Genomic DNA, 15,851 nt, shown 5'->3' on the forward strand with positions numbered 1-15,851 from the left:
GAATGCTGCAGCCAGGCTATTATTGAAGGTCTCCTTGTGGGAACACCTACAGCCTGTGCTGAAAGCACTGCACTGGTTACCTATTGCATACCAGATTCATTTCAAGGTGCTGGTTCTTATCTTTAAAGCCCTGTATGACCAGGGACCTGCATACCTTCAGGACCACCTTTCCCCACATATTCCCCAGAGAGTACTATGTTCAGGGTCCCAAAACCTTCTCTCGATCCCCGACCCTAAGGAGGCCAGGCTAAATCAAGAGCCTGGGGGTGCTATTGGAGCCTTCTCTGACGATGGAGGCTCAGATAGCAGCCACTGCCAAGTCCGCTTTTTTTCACCTTAGGCGGGCGAGGCAGTTGGCCCCCTTCCTGGAACGCGACGACCTAGCAACAGTGATTCATGCTACGGTCACCTCGAGGTTGGACTACTGTAATGCCCTCTACATGGGGCTACCCTTGTGCCGGACCCGGAAACTGCAGTTGGTGCAGAACGCTGCTGCCCGGCTGTTACTAGGGCTCCCAAGATGGGAGCACATTCGGCCGGGGCTCCGGGATCTGCACTGGCTGCCAGTAATATTCCGAGTCCAGTACAAGGTGTTGGTCATTACCTTTAAAGCCCTATATGGCCTAGGACCTGTCTACCTTAGGGACCATCTCTCCCCACACGTTCTCCAGAGAGTACTACGCTCGGGTTCACAAAACCTGCTGGTAGTCCCTGGGCCAAAGGAGGCCCGCCTAAAATCCACCAGGGATCGGGCCTTCTCAATAGCGGCACCTTATTGGTGGGACCAGCTGCCGGAGGAGGTGCGGGCCCTGCGGGACCTAGGGCAGTTCCGCAGGGCCTGTAAGACAGCCCTCTTCCGGCAGGCCTATAACACCTAACTGATAATGAGAACATCTCTGGATGGAACAAAATGCTTCTATAGACCGCTGGTTTTATCTTATCTTGTTTTATTAATTATGGTTTTAATTGTATTGTAAATGTTTTAAATCGAATTGTATGAATTATTATGCTGTGAGCCGCCCTGAGACACTTCGGTGAGAAGGGCGGGATATAAGTCCACTAAATAAATAAATACAACCAGAGCTAGGGCCCTCTCTGTTGCAGCTTCATGCTGGTAGAATAAGCACCCTGAGGACGTTAGGACCCTGCAGGATCATCTTAAATTCTACAGATCCTGTAAGACTCTGCTCTTCCTTCAAGCCTTTGATTGTTAAGACCAGAGATTGCTGCATTGAATAAAACAAGACCTGAAACCTTGAAGCACCCTATGTTTCTACAGAATATCCAGATGTAACAGTTATGAAGATATGAAATAGATACACTGTATTCTTCCACCACTAAATACATTAATATATTAAGATTGTACTTATATAGCACCTGTACTGTTTTAGTATTTATATTGTTTTATTGTCTATGCTTGTTTTAATTGGTTTTATGTAATTGTTCCTTATTGGCCTGTAAGCTGCCCTGAGCCTGCTTTAGCTGGAGGGTGGGATATAAACCTAATACATAAATCGATACATAAATTCTGAATTTAATTTTTAATATTAAATCATCATTAAAATATTTAAATTTTGATTAGACAAACACTTCAAATATTTATCTCAAAATGATTTTATACTCATGTTGCACTACATGTGGACCATAGTATTAACAACAAAACTGTGCTTGTCAAAGATATGTATAGTATTGTGAAAAAATAAGCACAAACAAGTGACAATTAAGCAGCTTTAAAATCACTACCTAAGTGTCTGTTATGGCAAAATAATATAAACACATATAGATTCCACCTCAAATTAATGCTTATTTTAACATAACTGCACATCCACGACAAATCATAACTATAAATAGAAAATGATCTAAAATACTTTGCTATTGAAAGGATTAATTATCCAAGTTTCTTACCACAATAATCAGAAGCACTTATCAGGATCCCAATATATATTAAGCCCTGCATTTTAAATTAAAACATATACTAACTAAATCAAAAAGATATCAGTTATTACAAACAGTAACAATCTAAGTAACATACAGCAGCAATTTTACCTATCTACAGAAAATGTCCTTAAGGGTTTCTTTAGCTTGCATATGGCTTCCAATAATGAGATGAAGTATGACCTGTGCCAGACAGTCTTAGCATCTTGGCTGAAAAAGGGTCATGGATTGTCACAATGTTCCATAAACTCAATGAGGCTGTCAGACTAATTCAATTTGCTGCCACCTGAGATGGGCTGTCTTTAGCCCCTTTGGGATCTATTATCAAAGAGAGTCTATAAGCAGGAAGATTGTACCATTTTCTGCGTAATTAGCTTTCTGGAAGGGAAGACTAAACTAAACTAATATTTGGTCTCTTATGGCTGAAAGACTCCTTTTTGCCATATCATAAGTCTATGAGCTGTGTTCATAAGAAAGGAATACAAGGCTCTAGTCCAAGGGTGGCCAAATTGCAACTCGGGTGCAACATATGACTCTTCCACACATACTGTGTGACTCTCAAAGCCCCCACCACTCCGCTGGCCAGCTTGCAGAAGGCATTTGTCTCTTTAAATCACTTTTTCAAGTCAAGTCAGCTGGTGGCTTGGAAAATGTAATTAAAGTTGCTCTCTTTCTACCTCTACCTCCCCATCTATTTGCCTTCCTTCCTTCCTTCTTGCGGCTCTCAAACATCTGCTATTTACTCTAAGTGGCTCTTATATTAAGCAAATTCGTTCACTCCTACACTAGTTCCTCTTTTGTCCTTCTCATAAACTGTTCCAAAAAGCAGGCTGAAAAAATCTTTTTCTGTTTTCTAACTGAATTCTAGTTTTGTCTCAATGCAGTAAAATTTAGGAGATACTGACCACCTACAACTTCAGTGGATATTCAAACCAAGCATGCAAAAGAAAAGGATGCTAATGTTGGAAAGTTCTCCTTTTAGCTAGTATCAGACCAGACTACTTGTTACTCTTCATAGGAAGAAAACAAATAGTGCAGAAAATGCTTTAGAATGTTCATGTTCTTCAGGCAAATATGGATATACATAATTTACTGCCTATATGTATCATTTGAGGAGGTGGAGACAGAAAGAAGAAAATCTACAGGCAGTCACACATCCATCTTGCCAGTAGATCACCTCCTACACAAACAGTAGAACTTCATCTGACCATTAGTGGTCTGCATGATTGGGCATCTAAGGGCACCCATTGCAGATTGGAGTCTCCAATCCAATTGTTGGATACAAGCCTGTCATTGATGGATGGGTGGCAGTGAAGAAAAGTAACCACAACCTTTCAGAGGTGCCTGATGGTGGCTGCTTTTGGACTACCACCTGCTCACTCACCATCAGAAAGAGTAGTACCCCTAGTAAAGACCAAGAGTTAAAATCACCATCCTTCCATAGTGGCCAGTCAGATGCTTCTAGAAAATCTACAGGTTGATAGTTCCAAAAATTTGTCTAATTCCTCTTTAATGCCATGGAAACTGTTATAGTCAGAGTGCAGATGGATAATATTTGAATATTATGAACCTCTAGGACAGTAAACTAGTCGGGGGAATTCAACCCAACCCACTCTCTCCATAAGAATAAACTGAATTTATAAAAATTATATGTATTAAAAAGTTATTTGTATAAGAAAAGTTATTTGTATTATTGTATAACACACACAAAACAAGACAGTAGTATATAGGATGGAACAGAATTAAAAATTAGAACCTTGTTAGTTAAACATCTTGCATTCACCCTTTTCTCCTCTAAAATGTAGGAAATGAAGTTCATCCGTACTTGCAGACTGATGGCTGGGTTCTGACATACCTCAGATAGACACAACTGACTGCCTGACCAAAAAACCCTTCCTATTTAATATATTATGTATTTATTTTATTTTATTCTATTTTTATCCTGCCCTCCCTATAAGCATAACACATAAATATAACACATAAATATAAAAATTTAACATTTTAAAAACATAATGCAATAAAATTCAATATACTACTACTGTAACATGAATTACAAGATGGTTTCAAGTGCTCACAAAGAACTTTCACTGCATGTACATACTCAGATGTTTCATATTTTAACAAGTGGTAAGACTCACCCCAGTAGCAGCATAAAGTAATACATGCAGCTAATGCCAGTGGACAGAACAGGTGGGTAGAGCAAGGAGGCTCCACCTCCTTAACCAAAGGCCTGGTGGAACAGCTCAATTTTACAGGCCCTGCAGAATTGTAATAAGTCCCAGGGGGCTCTGATTTCACTTGGGAGACTGTTCTACCAGGCCAGAACCAGAGCCAAAGGTTCTAGCTCTGGTTGAGGCTAAGCTGACATATCTTGTATCTGATTTTGGAATGCAGGATATGTTTTCTAGATAAATAGCGAAATACAACTCTTGTTCAAAGTTCTATCAATGGCTACTAGCTATGGTGAAGAAAGGAACTTCCACATTCAGAGGCATTTAGCCTCTGAATAACAGTGCCAGGAGGCAATATCATGGAAAAGCCTTGGCCTCTATGCACTATTGTTGGATCTCCAAAGGAATTGGATATCTACTATGTGAGACATAATGCTGGACCAGATGGACCACTGGTCTGATCCTGCAGGGCTCTTATGTTCTTAATGCAATTCTACATAGAGTTATACCCTTTGAAGGCAGTATCTAGACATGCCACTCTCCACATGTCATGGAACCCCACCCCAGACAGTAGTCAAATCCCACCACTGGCCAACAGGGAGTCTCAGGCCAGGCTCCGGTGTCCCAAGGTCCCTTACAAGCCCCAGGAGTCCAGCCCAGGTCACTATCTCTGGTCCCTGAAGCCAGAGATTGGGGAAGTCTCCAGCCCTTCCCAGGAGGCTAGCAACAACCCTGCAAGGTTGGCTTACAGCGTAGACAAGGATTATAGTAGGTAGCCCTGATCTCAGACACTAAATTTAGCCTTTGAGACTTGCTAGCAACAGACACCACACAGTTTAACTGATTAGAAAATATTGTATTGTGAATGAATGAATGAATGAATGAATGAATGAATGAATGAACTTTATTACAGTCATAGACCAATATAAAAACTACAACACATCATATAAAACCCTCCTAAAATACCTAAGATAGTATAAAATACCCTCCTAAAAAAACATAAAATACAATAAAATACATAAACATTTCCCCACCTATACAATCCAAGATAACTAAAATATAATTTAACCAATTTTAAAATTCAAGTCAGTTCCAATTTATATAAATCCTTTAAATCAGAGTATATAAAAACATTTATAAACTAAAATTCCAAGAGGTCATTCAAGACATGCAGTTTCTTGTTTCTTAGTATGGAACTTCACAAGATAATGGCAAAATTTGGCTGTCTAGAGATAGTTGGACTTGCATCCACCAAAAGTTTCTCCAAACATGCCTCGTCCGCATCTGCCATTGGTTTAACTACAAACGGGGAAACAAACCTATCCCTTTGTACTTGGTGGAAAGGGCATCGAAAAAACATATGAGTCATCGACTCCACCTCTCCCATAGCACAAGAACAGCGTCGGTCTTCATACGGGACTTTTCTATATTTCCCTTCTAGCACCTTTGAGGGCATGGCTGCGCATCGAGCCAACGTAAAGGCTCTTCTGTGGGCTGGTACTTCCAAATAAAAAAAGTACTTGGCCGTCCTCGTAACATATTTGGTCTCAGTAGATGCTAAAAAAGAGGGGGCCTGTTCTAGATCCCTTTGTCTCTCTATATCGCAGATTCTTTGTTTGATAATACTTTTTGCTTTGGCATAGCTCTGCGCCAAGAGGTTTTCAAGTGAGAATCCTATACTTTCTAAGTTGCTTCTGACCAATTGCAGCCACCTTGGCCTATAGGGGTCTTGAGTTATTAAAGGGAAGAGGCCTTTTTTGTTTTTATGGATCCTTAGCCATTGATATGCCGAAGATAACATAATTCTGGCCTCAATTCTCATTTGCCCAGTTTCTAAACGCAAAAGGGCATTTGACACACCTGGTGGAAGCTGCAGAACGTTACGAAGAAATTTAGATTGCACTTTCTCGAGAGCCTTCAGTTTTTTAGCCGAAATGCCCAGGTTAATACCATAGAGCAATTGTGTTAACACTTTGTTATTGTATTGTGTGTGCAAAGAAAAATTAAAAATTAAAGTTATTAGGAAGAAATGAAAGTAACAGACTATGCTTAACCGGTCTTGCTGACACTTGGCATTGTTACCCAGTCACAGTCAACTTCAGTCAGGCAGGGCCATAGGTTCTTAAAGTTCAGCTAGGCACACCAAAGTTACAGAAGATACCACCATAGTTCTGAATAGATCAGTCTAACAGCATAACAACATGCAGGTATGTGAAGGAAGCATGAGAGGAGTCAGACTCAAATTGGGCTTGGCATAGCTATACTTTATAGCCAGGTCCAATTAATTGCCGGGGGCCCTTGCAATCAATCCTCACCTGGGATGATGAGATCACTCTCTAATCAAGGAGTGATTTAGAATAGTCCCACCCATTCAGTGTGTGACATTGGATTTAGAAGACATTGGATTTATAGTCCGCCCTCCACTCAAGAGTCTCAGAGCGGCTCACAATCTCCTTTATCTCCCTCCCCCACAACAGACACCCTGTGAGGTGGGTGGGGCTGACAGGACTCTCACAGCAGCTGCCCTTTCAAGGACAACCTCTGCCAGAGCTATGGCTGACCCAAGGCCATGCCAGCAGGTGTAAGTGGAGGAGTGTGGAATGTTCTTTCTTAATTAAGGAGGCTCTCTCTGCCTGGCACCCACCACAGCTGATCCCAGTTTGCCAAGGTCACATACCAATCCTTATCTAACTTACATAAACACTGAATCTCCAGGACCCAGGTCTGAGTTACAACGTAGAATAAAAGGCCTCTTGACCTGGACTCTAGGCACCCAGAGGTCAAAACATGTATCAATGATAAGGAAAGGAAAGGTCCCCTGTGCAAGCACCAGTCGTTTCCGACTCTGGGGTGTTGCTGCTTTCACGTTTTCACGGCAGACCTTTTTATGGAGTGGTTTGCCATTGCCTTCCCCGGTCATTACACTTCCCCCCGCCCCCAGCAAGCTGGGTACTCATTTTACCGACCTCAGAAGGATGGAAGGCTGAGTCAACCTCGAGTTGGCTACTTGAACCAGCTTCCACTGGAATCGAACTCAGGTCGTGACTCGTGAGCAGAGGGCTCCGACTGAAGTACTGCAGCTTTACCACTCTGCGCCACGGGGCTATCAATGATAGGGGGCCCAAAATCATTACACCACAATTTAACTCACATGCAGCTACCTGCAGGTGAACATTCTTGAGGAAAACCTCACACAGGTCTGCCCTTAATTCTTCCAAGTTTTTAAAAAAAGATTTCCATGGCAACCCACAGTTGTCTGCCTCTTGAAGCAGTATAATCTTTAATTAGCCGGCTTTCCCTGTTGCATCTACTGATGACCACGAGTTGGAAATTTCAATGATGAATGACCACAAAGTGGCCTTTGCCGTAATGACGCTTTAATTTTTACCTATGTGTTTTAAAAGTGAACATCTGAGTGAATACATTATTTTTAAAAATTATTCTTACATAATTAGACTTTTTAATGTCCTGGAACGACTGTGGGTTGGATACAGATTAACTTTCTAGTCACACAAGACACATCTGCCAGTGGAACAGAACTTTCCTCCCTTCCTCCCCCACTGCAGGCCACTGACCTCCTAAAAATGCTGCTCCAGGGGTTAGGGGAACTGTTGGAGAGGCAAACTGAGGTCTACAGCAGAATAGAGAATTAGGGGAAATTAACACAGAATGTATATTAGTGGAAGTTTTAGCCTGGATCCAACCCTGTATTTGAAAGATCAAAGCCTGAGCTGTGTAGTCTTCCGGGGGCTGGAAAATAGAGAGCTGAACTGCTTCTCATAAGGCAGCTGGAACCTCTGTGTGGGGGTAGAGAAGGCAATTCAACACCTACTACCTACTTTTCTCATCTAGAGAATAGTCCAAGACACACTTGGAAAACTTGGAGGAGATTTACTTTGGCAGAAAGGGAGCTCCGGAGGGGGCTCCTTTGAAGCTTTGAAGGATCTCCTGCGACGAGTGCATTACATCATCTGCAGAGGGTCTCCAGAGTCATTAAACTGACTTAAACTCACCAGGATCCAGCACCTCTATACTACACTTAACATCTGGATTATAACTAGGACAGTGTCCACTTGGATAACTGCTGCTGAAGGTATTGATTTTTTATCTTTCACTCTCGGACTAAAATAAGGATTTACAAATATAACTAGAAGGTGGCAAAAAGACTATATCATGCTTATATAAAGAAGAGGAGGGGTGAATTTGGGACTATTTAAAATTAAAGAACAGTGTTTACAAGTGAAAAAAACAAGAATGTTTTGAATACTTGAGGTTTCTGAAAAACACCCCCATCGTCACAGCATTGCTGGTCAGTATAATTCCATAGGAAGTGACGTTTTGTATCATCGCGTGATTTGATTACCAGTGAGAATGGGATTTGGAGGCAAGTAAAACAGGAAGTAACCATTGGAAGAAGGTCAAATTGCAAGTCAGCCAGTCTACTTGAGGACTGAAAAACCATAGAAAAACATCGGCAGCCATTAAAGGAAGGGCAAAATAAAATATTATTTTAAAGTGGGACTTCAAAAATTGGTGGAATTGGCATATTTAGACATTATAAAGTTAACACTATTGGACAGTACTGTTGAAAGCAACTATAAAGGCCTGAAAAGGAAGAAACATTTTTGAAAAAAGGGGTAAGAAAAGTCGAACGCCATTTTTGATTTTTTATAAAATTGAAATATTAATATCTCGGCTTGGGGTGCCCCAGGAGTAGCGATTTTAGGCTCATTGGAAAGAGCAAGTCTTGCTCTTTTAAATCTGATATATAGTTTTCAATTTGCTGAGACCAAGTTTTCGAGTATTTTTTAATGTCAGATCACAAGACAATACGTACAAGGGCCGTTTCAATGGAAAAGATGCAGGAGCAGTTAGAGGCTATGGAAGCAAGGCTGATGAAAGGAATGAAGGAACTTAAGAAAGAAATCAAAAAGGACATTGAAGCTAGTACAGTAGCTTTAGAGAAAAAATTTGAAGATCTTAAAAATGAAACTGTGGTAACATCAAAAAAAGTGGATGGTGTGGAGAAAAAAGTAATAGAATATGATTCCACCTTTAAAAGTGTGCAAGAGAAAGCTGTATTGCAGGACTGTAAGCTGATGGAAAACCTGGTACATCTAAGAGGAGTACCTGAGAATGAAAAAGATCTGAAGGATTATATAATAAAAATTATTGTGGATTTTCTGGAAGATGACTTAGAAACATCAAAATACCAATATGACTATGTGTATAGAGTCAATTCTCTCTATACTAATAAAAATAAATTACCAAGAGACGTGGTAGTAAAATTTGTGACACGGGATACAGTAGGAAGAATTATAGCTAAAAGCTTTGAAAAGAACTTCGTGGTGGAAGGCAACGTAGTGAGGATTATGAGAGAGCTGCCAAGGAAAGTACTGACTGATAGAAAAGCCAACAAAAAATTAACAGGAAAATTACGGGATAATGATATAAGGTATAGATGGATTCTACCTGAAGGTTTGAGTTTTGAACTCAAGGCAGAAGGATTACAATTACAAGTGTACAAGAACTGAGAAGATTTTTAGAAGAACATAAAGAATATGGCAACACAGCTTAAAGAAGAAAACACAATGGATTACAAATTATTATCTTGGAATGTAAATGGACTAAATTCACCTCAAAAAAGAAAAGCAACATTTCAATGGATTACAAAACAAAAATGCAACATAATTTGTTTACAAGAAGTTCATATTAAACAAATGGATTATAAATTTTTATGGAATAAGCAATTGGGTCTGGAATTTTATTCATTGGCTAAACAAAAAAAGAGAGGTGTACTTTTCTATATTAAACAGGAATTGGAGCCAAAAGAAATTTTTTAAGATAATGATGGGAGATATTTAGCAGTGGAAGTAATATTAAATACAAAAAAACCCACTGCTGCTGGGACTATATGCACCAAATGGTGCAAAAGACTCTTTTTTAAAAGAAATAATGCAACAGCTTGATCAAGTGTCATATGATCAAATTATGTTAATGGGAGACTTTTATGGTACAATTAAAATACATTGGATAGATCGGGGAGAAAAAAAATAATAAGGAAGGGAAACTGCCAAAATCTTTTTTTGAATTAGTTAAACAAGAAAACGGAGGATTTATGGAGGAAGTTCAATTCTGAGGTACGGGACTATACCTTTTTCTCAGCAAGACATAACACTTTTTCAAGAATTGATATGATATGGTGTACAAAAGACTTTATAACTAAAAACATAGAGATTCTTCCTAAAGTAAGAGCAGACCACAACCCATTAATGTGGTCAACTAAGTCGATTAAAAAAACCAGAAGGAGAAGGTTAAATGAAGATTTACTACAAAACAAAGAAATAGGGATATCTCTAGAAAAAGAAACTAAAGCTTTTTTTTTTTCAAATAAATGAAACTGAGGACATGGAATTTCAAACGGTATGTGATGCATATAAAGCAGTGATGAGAGGTATTTTAATTACATTGAATAATAAAGACAACAAAACAAAAGAAAAACAAATGCTAGACATTCAAAATGAAATAAAGAAAAAAGAAATGGAACTAAGAAAATGACCCAGGAAGAAGAAAATTATTAGGGAGATCACAATGTTGCAGACACAACTGGGACATTTGTTGAATAAAGAAGTAGAGTGGAACCTGAAAAGACTGCAACAGAAATCTTTCGAAAGAGCAACTAAACCTGGTAAATATTTGGCTTGGCAATTGAAAAACAGAGAGAGAAGCTAAAATTATAAGTAAAATAAAGGTTGGCGGAAAAGAAATTGTAGATCAGAAAGGAATAAAAAGGGAATTTTTAAAATATTACGCCAAATTGTTTAAAAAATCGAAAATAAGTAAAGAAAAGTTGGAGGTATATTTGCAAATAATTAATGTGGCTCCATTGACAGAAAAGATGGAAAAAGTAACAAATGATGCGATAGAAAAAATGGAAATTGAAGCAGCAATAAATGTAATGAAAATGGGAAAAGCACCTGGTCCAGATGGATTTACAGTAAAATTTTATAAAGTCCTCAGAGAAGGGTTGATACCCAAGCTGCACAAATTGATGAACATTGTAAGAATGGAAGGGAAGGTGCCGAAGACGTGGAAAGAAGCAGTGATTTCTTTGATTCCAAAAGAAGATAGAGATGTCACAGATGTAAAAAATTAAAGACCAATCTCATTGTTAAACATGGAGTATAAAATATATACGAGAATACTAGCAGAAAGACTTAAACAATTTTTGATGAAGTTTATTAAAGAAGAGCAAGCAGGATTTCTTCCAAGGAGACAAATAACGGACAATATTAGAACTGTTGTAAATATTGTAGAATACTATGAAAGACATTCTGAAAAAGAAGTGGCGCTATTCTTTGCGGATGCAGAGAAAGCTTTTGATAATTTAAATTGGGACTTTATGTTTGCGGTGATGGAGAAATTGAGATTGGGAGAGAATTTTATCAGAATGGTAAGAGCAGTATACACTGAACAATGGGCAAGACTTTGTGTTAATACAGATTTAATAAACTATTAAACAATAATAAAAAAAAATACAGATTTAGCGGAGTATATGATGATCAGCAAAGGAACAAGACTAGGTTGCCCTCTATCTCCGTTGTTGTTCATAATGACTTTAGAAATTTTGCTGATGCAAATACAAGAGGATAGAGAGATAGAGGGACTGAAATTGAAGGAATTTTCCTATACATATAGAGCATTTGCTGACGATGTTATGTTCATAAACGAAAACCCATTAAAAGTAACGCCACTGCTCTTAAGTAAAATACAAGAATATGGAAAACTGGCTAGATTTTATATAAACCAAGAGAAATCAAAAATTTCGTGTAAAAATATGAGAACTGAAAACAGAAAGAATTAGAGCTTAACTGAGTGTGAAGTTACGACTAAAGTAAAATATCTAGGTGTGGAAATTACAATGAAAAATATTGACTTATATAAAAATAATTATGAAAAGTTATGGCATAAAATGGAAGAAGGTATGTTAAAATGGAATAGACTTAATTTGTCGTTATTGGGAAGAATAGCCGCAATAAAAATGAATATTCTACCGGAATAATGTATTTGTTTCAAACAATCCCGATTGTGAAGGATAATAAACAATTTATTAAATGGCAAAAGGAAAATTTCAGAATTTGTGTGGGCTGGGAAGAAACCAAGAATTAAAATGAAAGTGTTAACAGATGCCAAAGAAAGAGGTGGATTTCAACTACCAGACTTAAAACTATACCGTGAGGCGGTGTGCTTGGTGTGGATAAAAGAATGGATAACTCTATTAATTAAAAAACTTTTAGCATTAGAAGGACACGGAAACAAATTTGGGTAGCACGCATATATGTATTATGGTAAAAATAAAATGGATGGCTTTTTCTCGCACCATTATATAAGGAGAAATCCGTTAAATACATGGGAAAAGTATAAAAAATATGGAGATGAGAGAAAGCTGCTGTGGATAGTGCCAACAGAAGTAATAAAAATATATGCTGAAGGTGAAGGAAAGTTGCTATCATATGGTCAAATACTGAAAAGTCAAGGTGGTAAAATCGAACTAAAGATGGAAGAATTAAGTAATAAATATAATTGGTTTCAAATTCAACAAATTAAAAATCTGGTGGAAAGCGACATTAAAAGTGAAGGAATAAGAAAAGAGCAAATCGAATTGGAAAAGGTTCTGCTTGCAGATAATGAAAAGTTGATTTCAAAAATATATAAACTACTACTGAAATGGTCTACTGAAGTAGTGAAATCTCAAATGATAAAATGGGCAATCAATGTTAATAAAGAAATATAGATGGAAACATGGGAATACTTGCGGAAGAACTCTATGAAAATTTCAACATGTTATAGTATCAAAGAAAACTGTTATAAAATGATGTACAGGCGGTATACGACTCCTAAAAAGTTAGCAAAAATGAACAATAAGATGCCAGATAGATGCTGGAAATGTACAAAGCATGAAGGTTCTTTCTACTATATGTGGTGGAGTTGTGAAAGAGCAAAACAGTTTTGGCAAATGATTCAACAAGAAATTTCTAGATCTTGGGATATGAATTTAAGAGAACTCCAGAGACTTTCCTATTGGGATTACAAATGGAGAAATTTCCAAAAGAAGATAGAACTGTAATTTGGTACTTGCTTTCAGCTGCTAGGACATTATATGCAAAGTTATGGAAGCAAGATAAAATACTAGAAAAATGGGAATGGATTGTAAAAGTTATGTCATGGAGTGAAATGGATAAACTTACAAGAATCTTGAAAGACTATGATTTAGAGGGATTTAAAATGGATTGGGACAAGTTCAGAAGATATATAGAAAAAGAATGGAAAGTAAAAGGACATTGGGTGATTTTTGAGAATACCACTTAGGTTTTTAGAAGAAGAAAGAAGATGAACTATAATAACTGGGTGGGACTTTATAAAGTATAAAAAATGGGTGTTCTTTTTATTTCTTTGTAAAATGTACATATATATTTTCTTTTTTCCCTTCTTATTAAGATTTTTTTAAAGTTAAAGATACCTTTTGTTATTAGAATTTTAGGCAATTGGTACCAGCGGAAGTCAAGATTTGGGGGGAGGAGAGAAGGGGAAAGTATAATGTATGGGGAAGGCAGTAAGTGTTTATTATTATTTTATTAGTATTGGATATAATTACCAAATATTACCAAATAAAATTGTTTAACCACAAAAAAAACCCTGGACTGTATATACAAGTGCCTGCTAAGCAGGGCCGGCTCACCCACTAAGCAAACTAGGCAGTTGCCTAGGGCACTGGGAGGTGGGAGGCGGCAAATTGGGCTCTCCTCCCCTCCGGTGCCCCAGGCAAGCACTTAGTTTGCCTTCCTCTCCTCCGCCCACTAACCCCCTCCGGCCCACCGCTCCCCAGCCTGCCGCTGCAGCCACGCTCTGCTTAACTCTCCCCTCCGCCCCGCTCGCTGCGAGTAAAACTAAGGCCTGCCAGCTCCTCGCAGCCTGCGCCTGCGCCATTTTGTTAATAGTCTCTTAACAAAACACACATGCATGGGCTACGAGGAGCCAGCAGGTCTTAGTTTTACTCGCGGTGAGCGGGACAGGGGGAGCTGAGACGAGTGAGCAGAGCACCACAGTGTTGGCAGGGGCGTGAGGGGCATCAGCAGGCCAGAGGGGGCTAGCAGTAAGCCAGAGGGGGTGGGAATAGCTCAGAGGGGACTAGCAGCGGCCATGGCGGCGAGGGAGGCAAATGGGAAAGGAAGAGGAGGAAGGAGGCGGGGGTACGCTGCTGAGCTACATCTTTTCCTTGAAGCTAAATGCAGTTATTGTGTGTTGCAAGAAAGGGTTTGGGCAAGCATAAATCACAAACAATTACATGTATCACTGTCATCACATAATTTTTTAAAAAAATCTACCCCTAACTCCAACATTAAATCAAAATCAAAGAAACTTTTGAAACCATTGCTATTGACCAGATCCTTTTCATTGATGCTTGAACCAAACTATTTTTCCTGATTTAATTTCTTGAATGTCTGCTTTCCCATATGAAGACTCTGTCATTCAAGGCATGAATGAAAACACTGAATCATTACTAGATCCTCGGGGTGGGGGGAGGTGTTCTATTTTTGCATTCTGTTTTGAGTATCATTCATTCAAAGAGTTATCTATTTAAAATTATCTTTCATTTATTAAAAATGGGTAATGCATAAAGTGTTTGCTTGATATTCCCCCCTCAACTTATAAGATATGTTTTCAGCCTTCAGCTTTGCCTTAGGCATCAAAAAAGTCAAACTGGCCTCAGGTAAATAGTAAATCCATCTTTCTATGTGGTGCTAATCCACACATTGCCATTTTATTAAACAAGAAATTCACATGGCTGGCTTCTGAATAACGGAAATCACCCCCAAAAGAAACAGAGACAAGAAAAAAAAAAACACCAAAAATTATTTACCATTTCAGAGTCCCCAAATATAATTCACTTATGAGATGGTAACTAATAATTACAAAAAAGGAGGATTTTACAAATGCATGCTATGACAGGAATTGTATTAGTTGTCAGGATTCCTTTAAGAATTCTGTAACCTGAATATTATATTAACCAAGCAAATTTTATTTCTAAATCAAAACCAGTAATTTATAAATGCTGAGCATAAAGAAAGAAACACTTTATTTTTTGCCCTTTGTTCTTCGATGGGTCATGGTCTTATGATTATTTAAATTCAGGAGCAATCCTTGGTTGATAAAGCACCACACTGCTGCAGGCTACAATCCTCTCACAATGCCTAAAGGGTTATTACAATTGAGAGATTCTATTGAGAACAACAAAAGAGCCTTACCCCTTCCCGAAGGCACCTCATTAGTACAGTGTAAGCAGCTGAAGGAAGGACCCAGTTCTCTCTGGAGTGTTCTTTTTTCCCTTCCTGTAAAGGAAGTGGAAGGACCAGAAATGAAACAGATACCACAAATTATGTAAAGTCTTTACTGTAAAAATTATAATTTGAAAATACACAATTGATATTACTTGCTTTGGAAAATGATGACTTTGATGTCATGCTAAATGTCATTACTAAATTGACTTTGCTAAAAATGTAACTTCTGTGTACATATTAGTCACAACATAGCATCAGTACTCTCAATTTTTTTAAGGGACAGCATATTTTTCAAATGAAAATTGAGAACAGCAAACTGAACAGGGCTGAAATGCATCATGACTTTTTAAAATATAGTGATGGTTGAGTATCTCCTTAACAGATTATAATATTTTATATTTCTCTC

General features: G+C 38.3%; 1 protein-coding gene across 1 annotated transcript in view; it reads right to left on the reverse strand.

Annotated features, from left to right (window-relative positions):
• Positions 1–15,851, reverse strand: part of ULK4 (unc-51 like kinase 4) — a 297,265-nt gene that overhangs the window by 235,247 nt on the left and 46,167 nt on the right. The window contains exon 19 of the mRNA XM_060247507.1: positions 15,413–15,496. Within this exon, the coding sequence (XP_060103490.1) occupies positions 15,413–15,496 (84 nt within the window). The remainder of the gene's footprint in view (positions 1–15,412; positions 15,497–15,851) is intronic.

The sequence above is a fragment of the Heteronotia binoei genome, chromosome 10 (genome assembly GCF_032191835.1).
Source record: "Heteronotia binoei isolate CCM8104 ecotype False Entrance Well chromosome 10, APGP_CSIRO_Hbin_v1, whole genome shotgun sequence".
Lineage (NCBI taxonomy): Eukaryota > Metazoa > Chordata > Lepidosauria > Squamata > Gekkonidae > Heteronotia > Heteronotia binoei.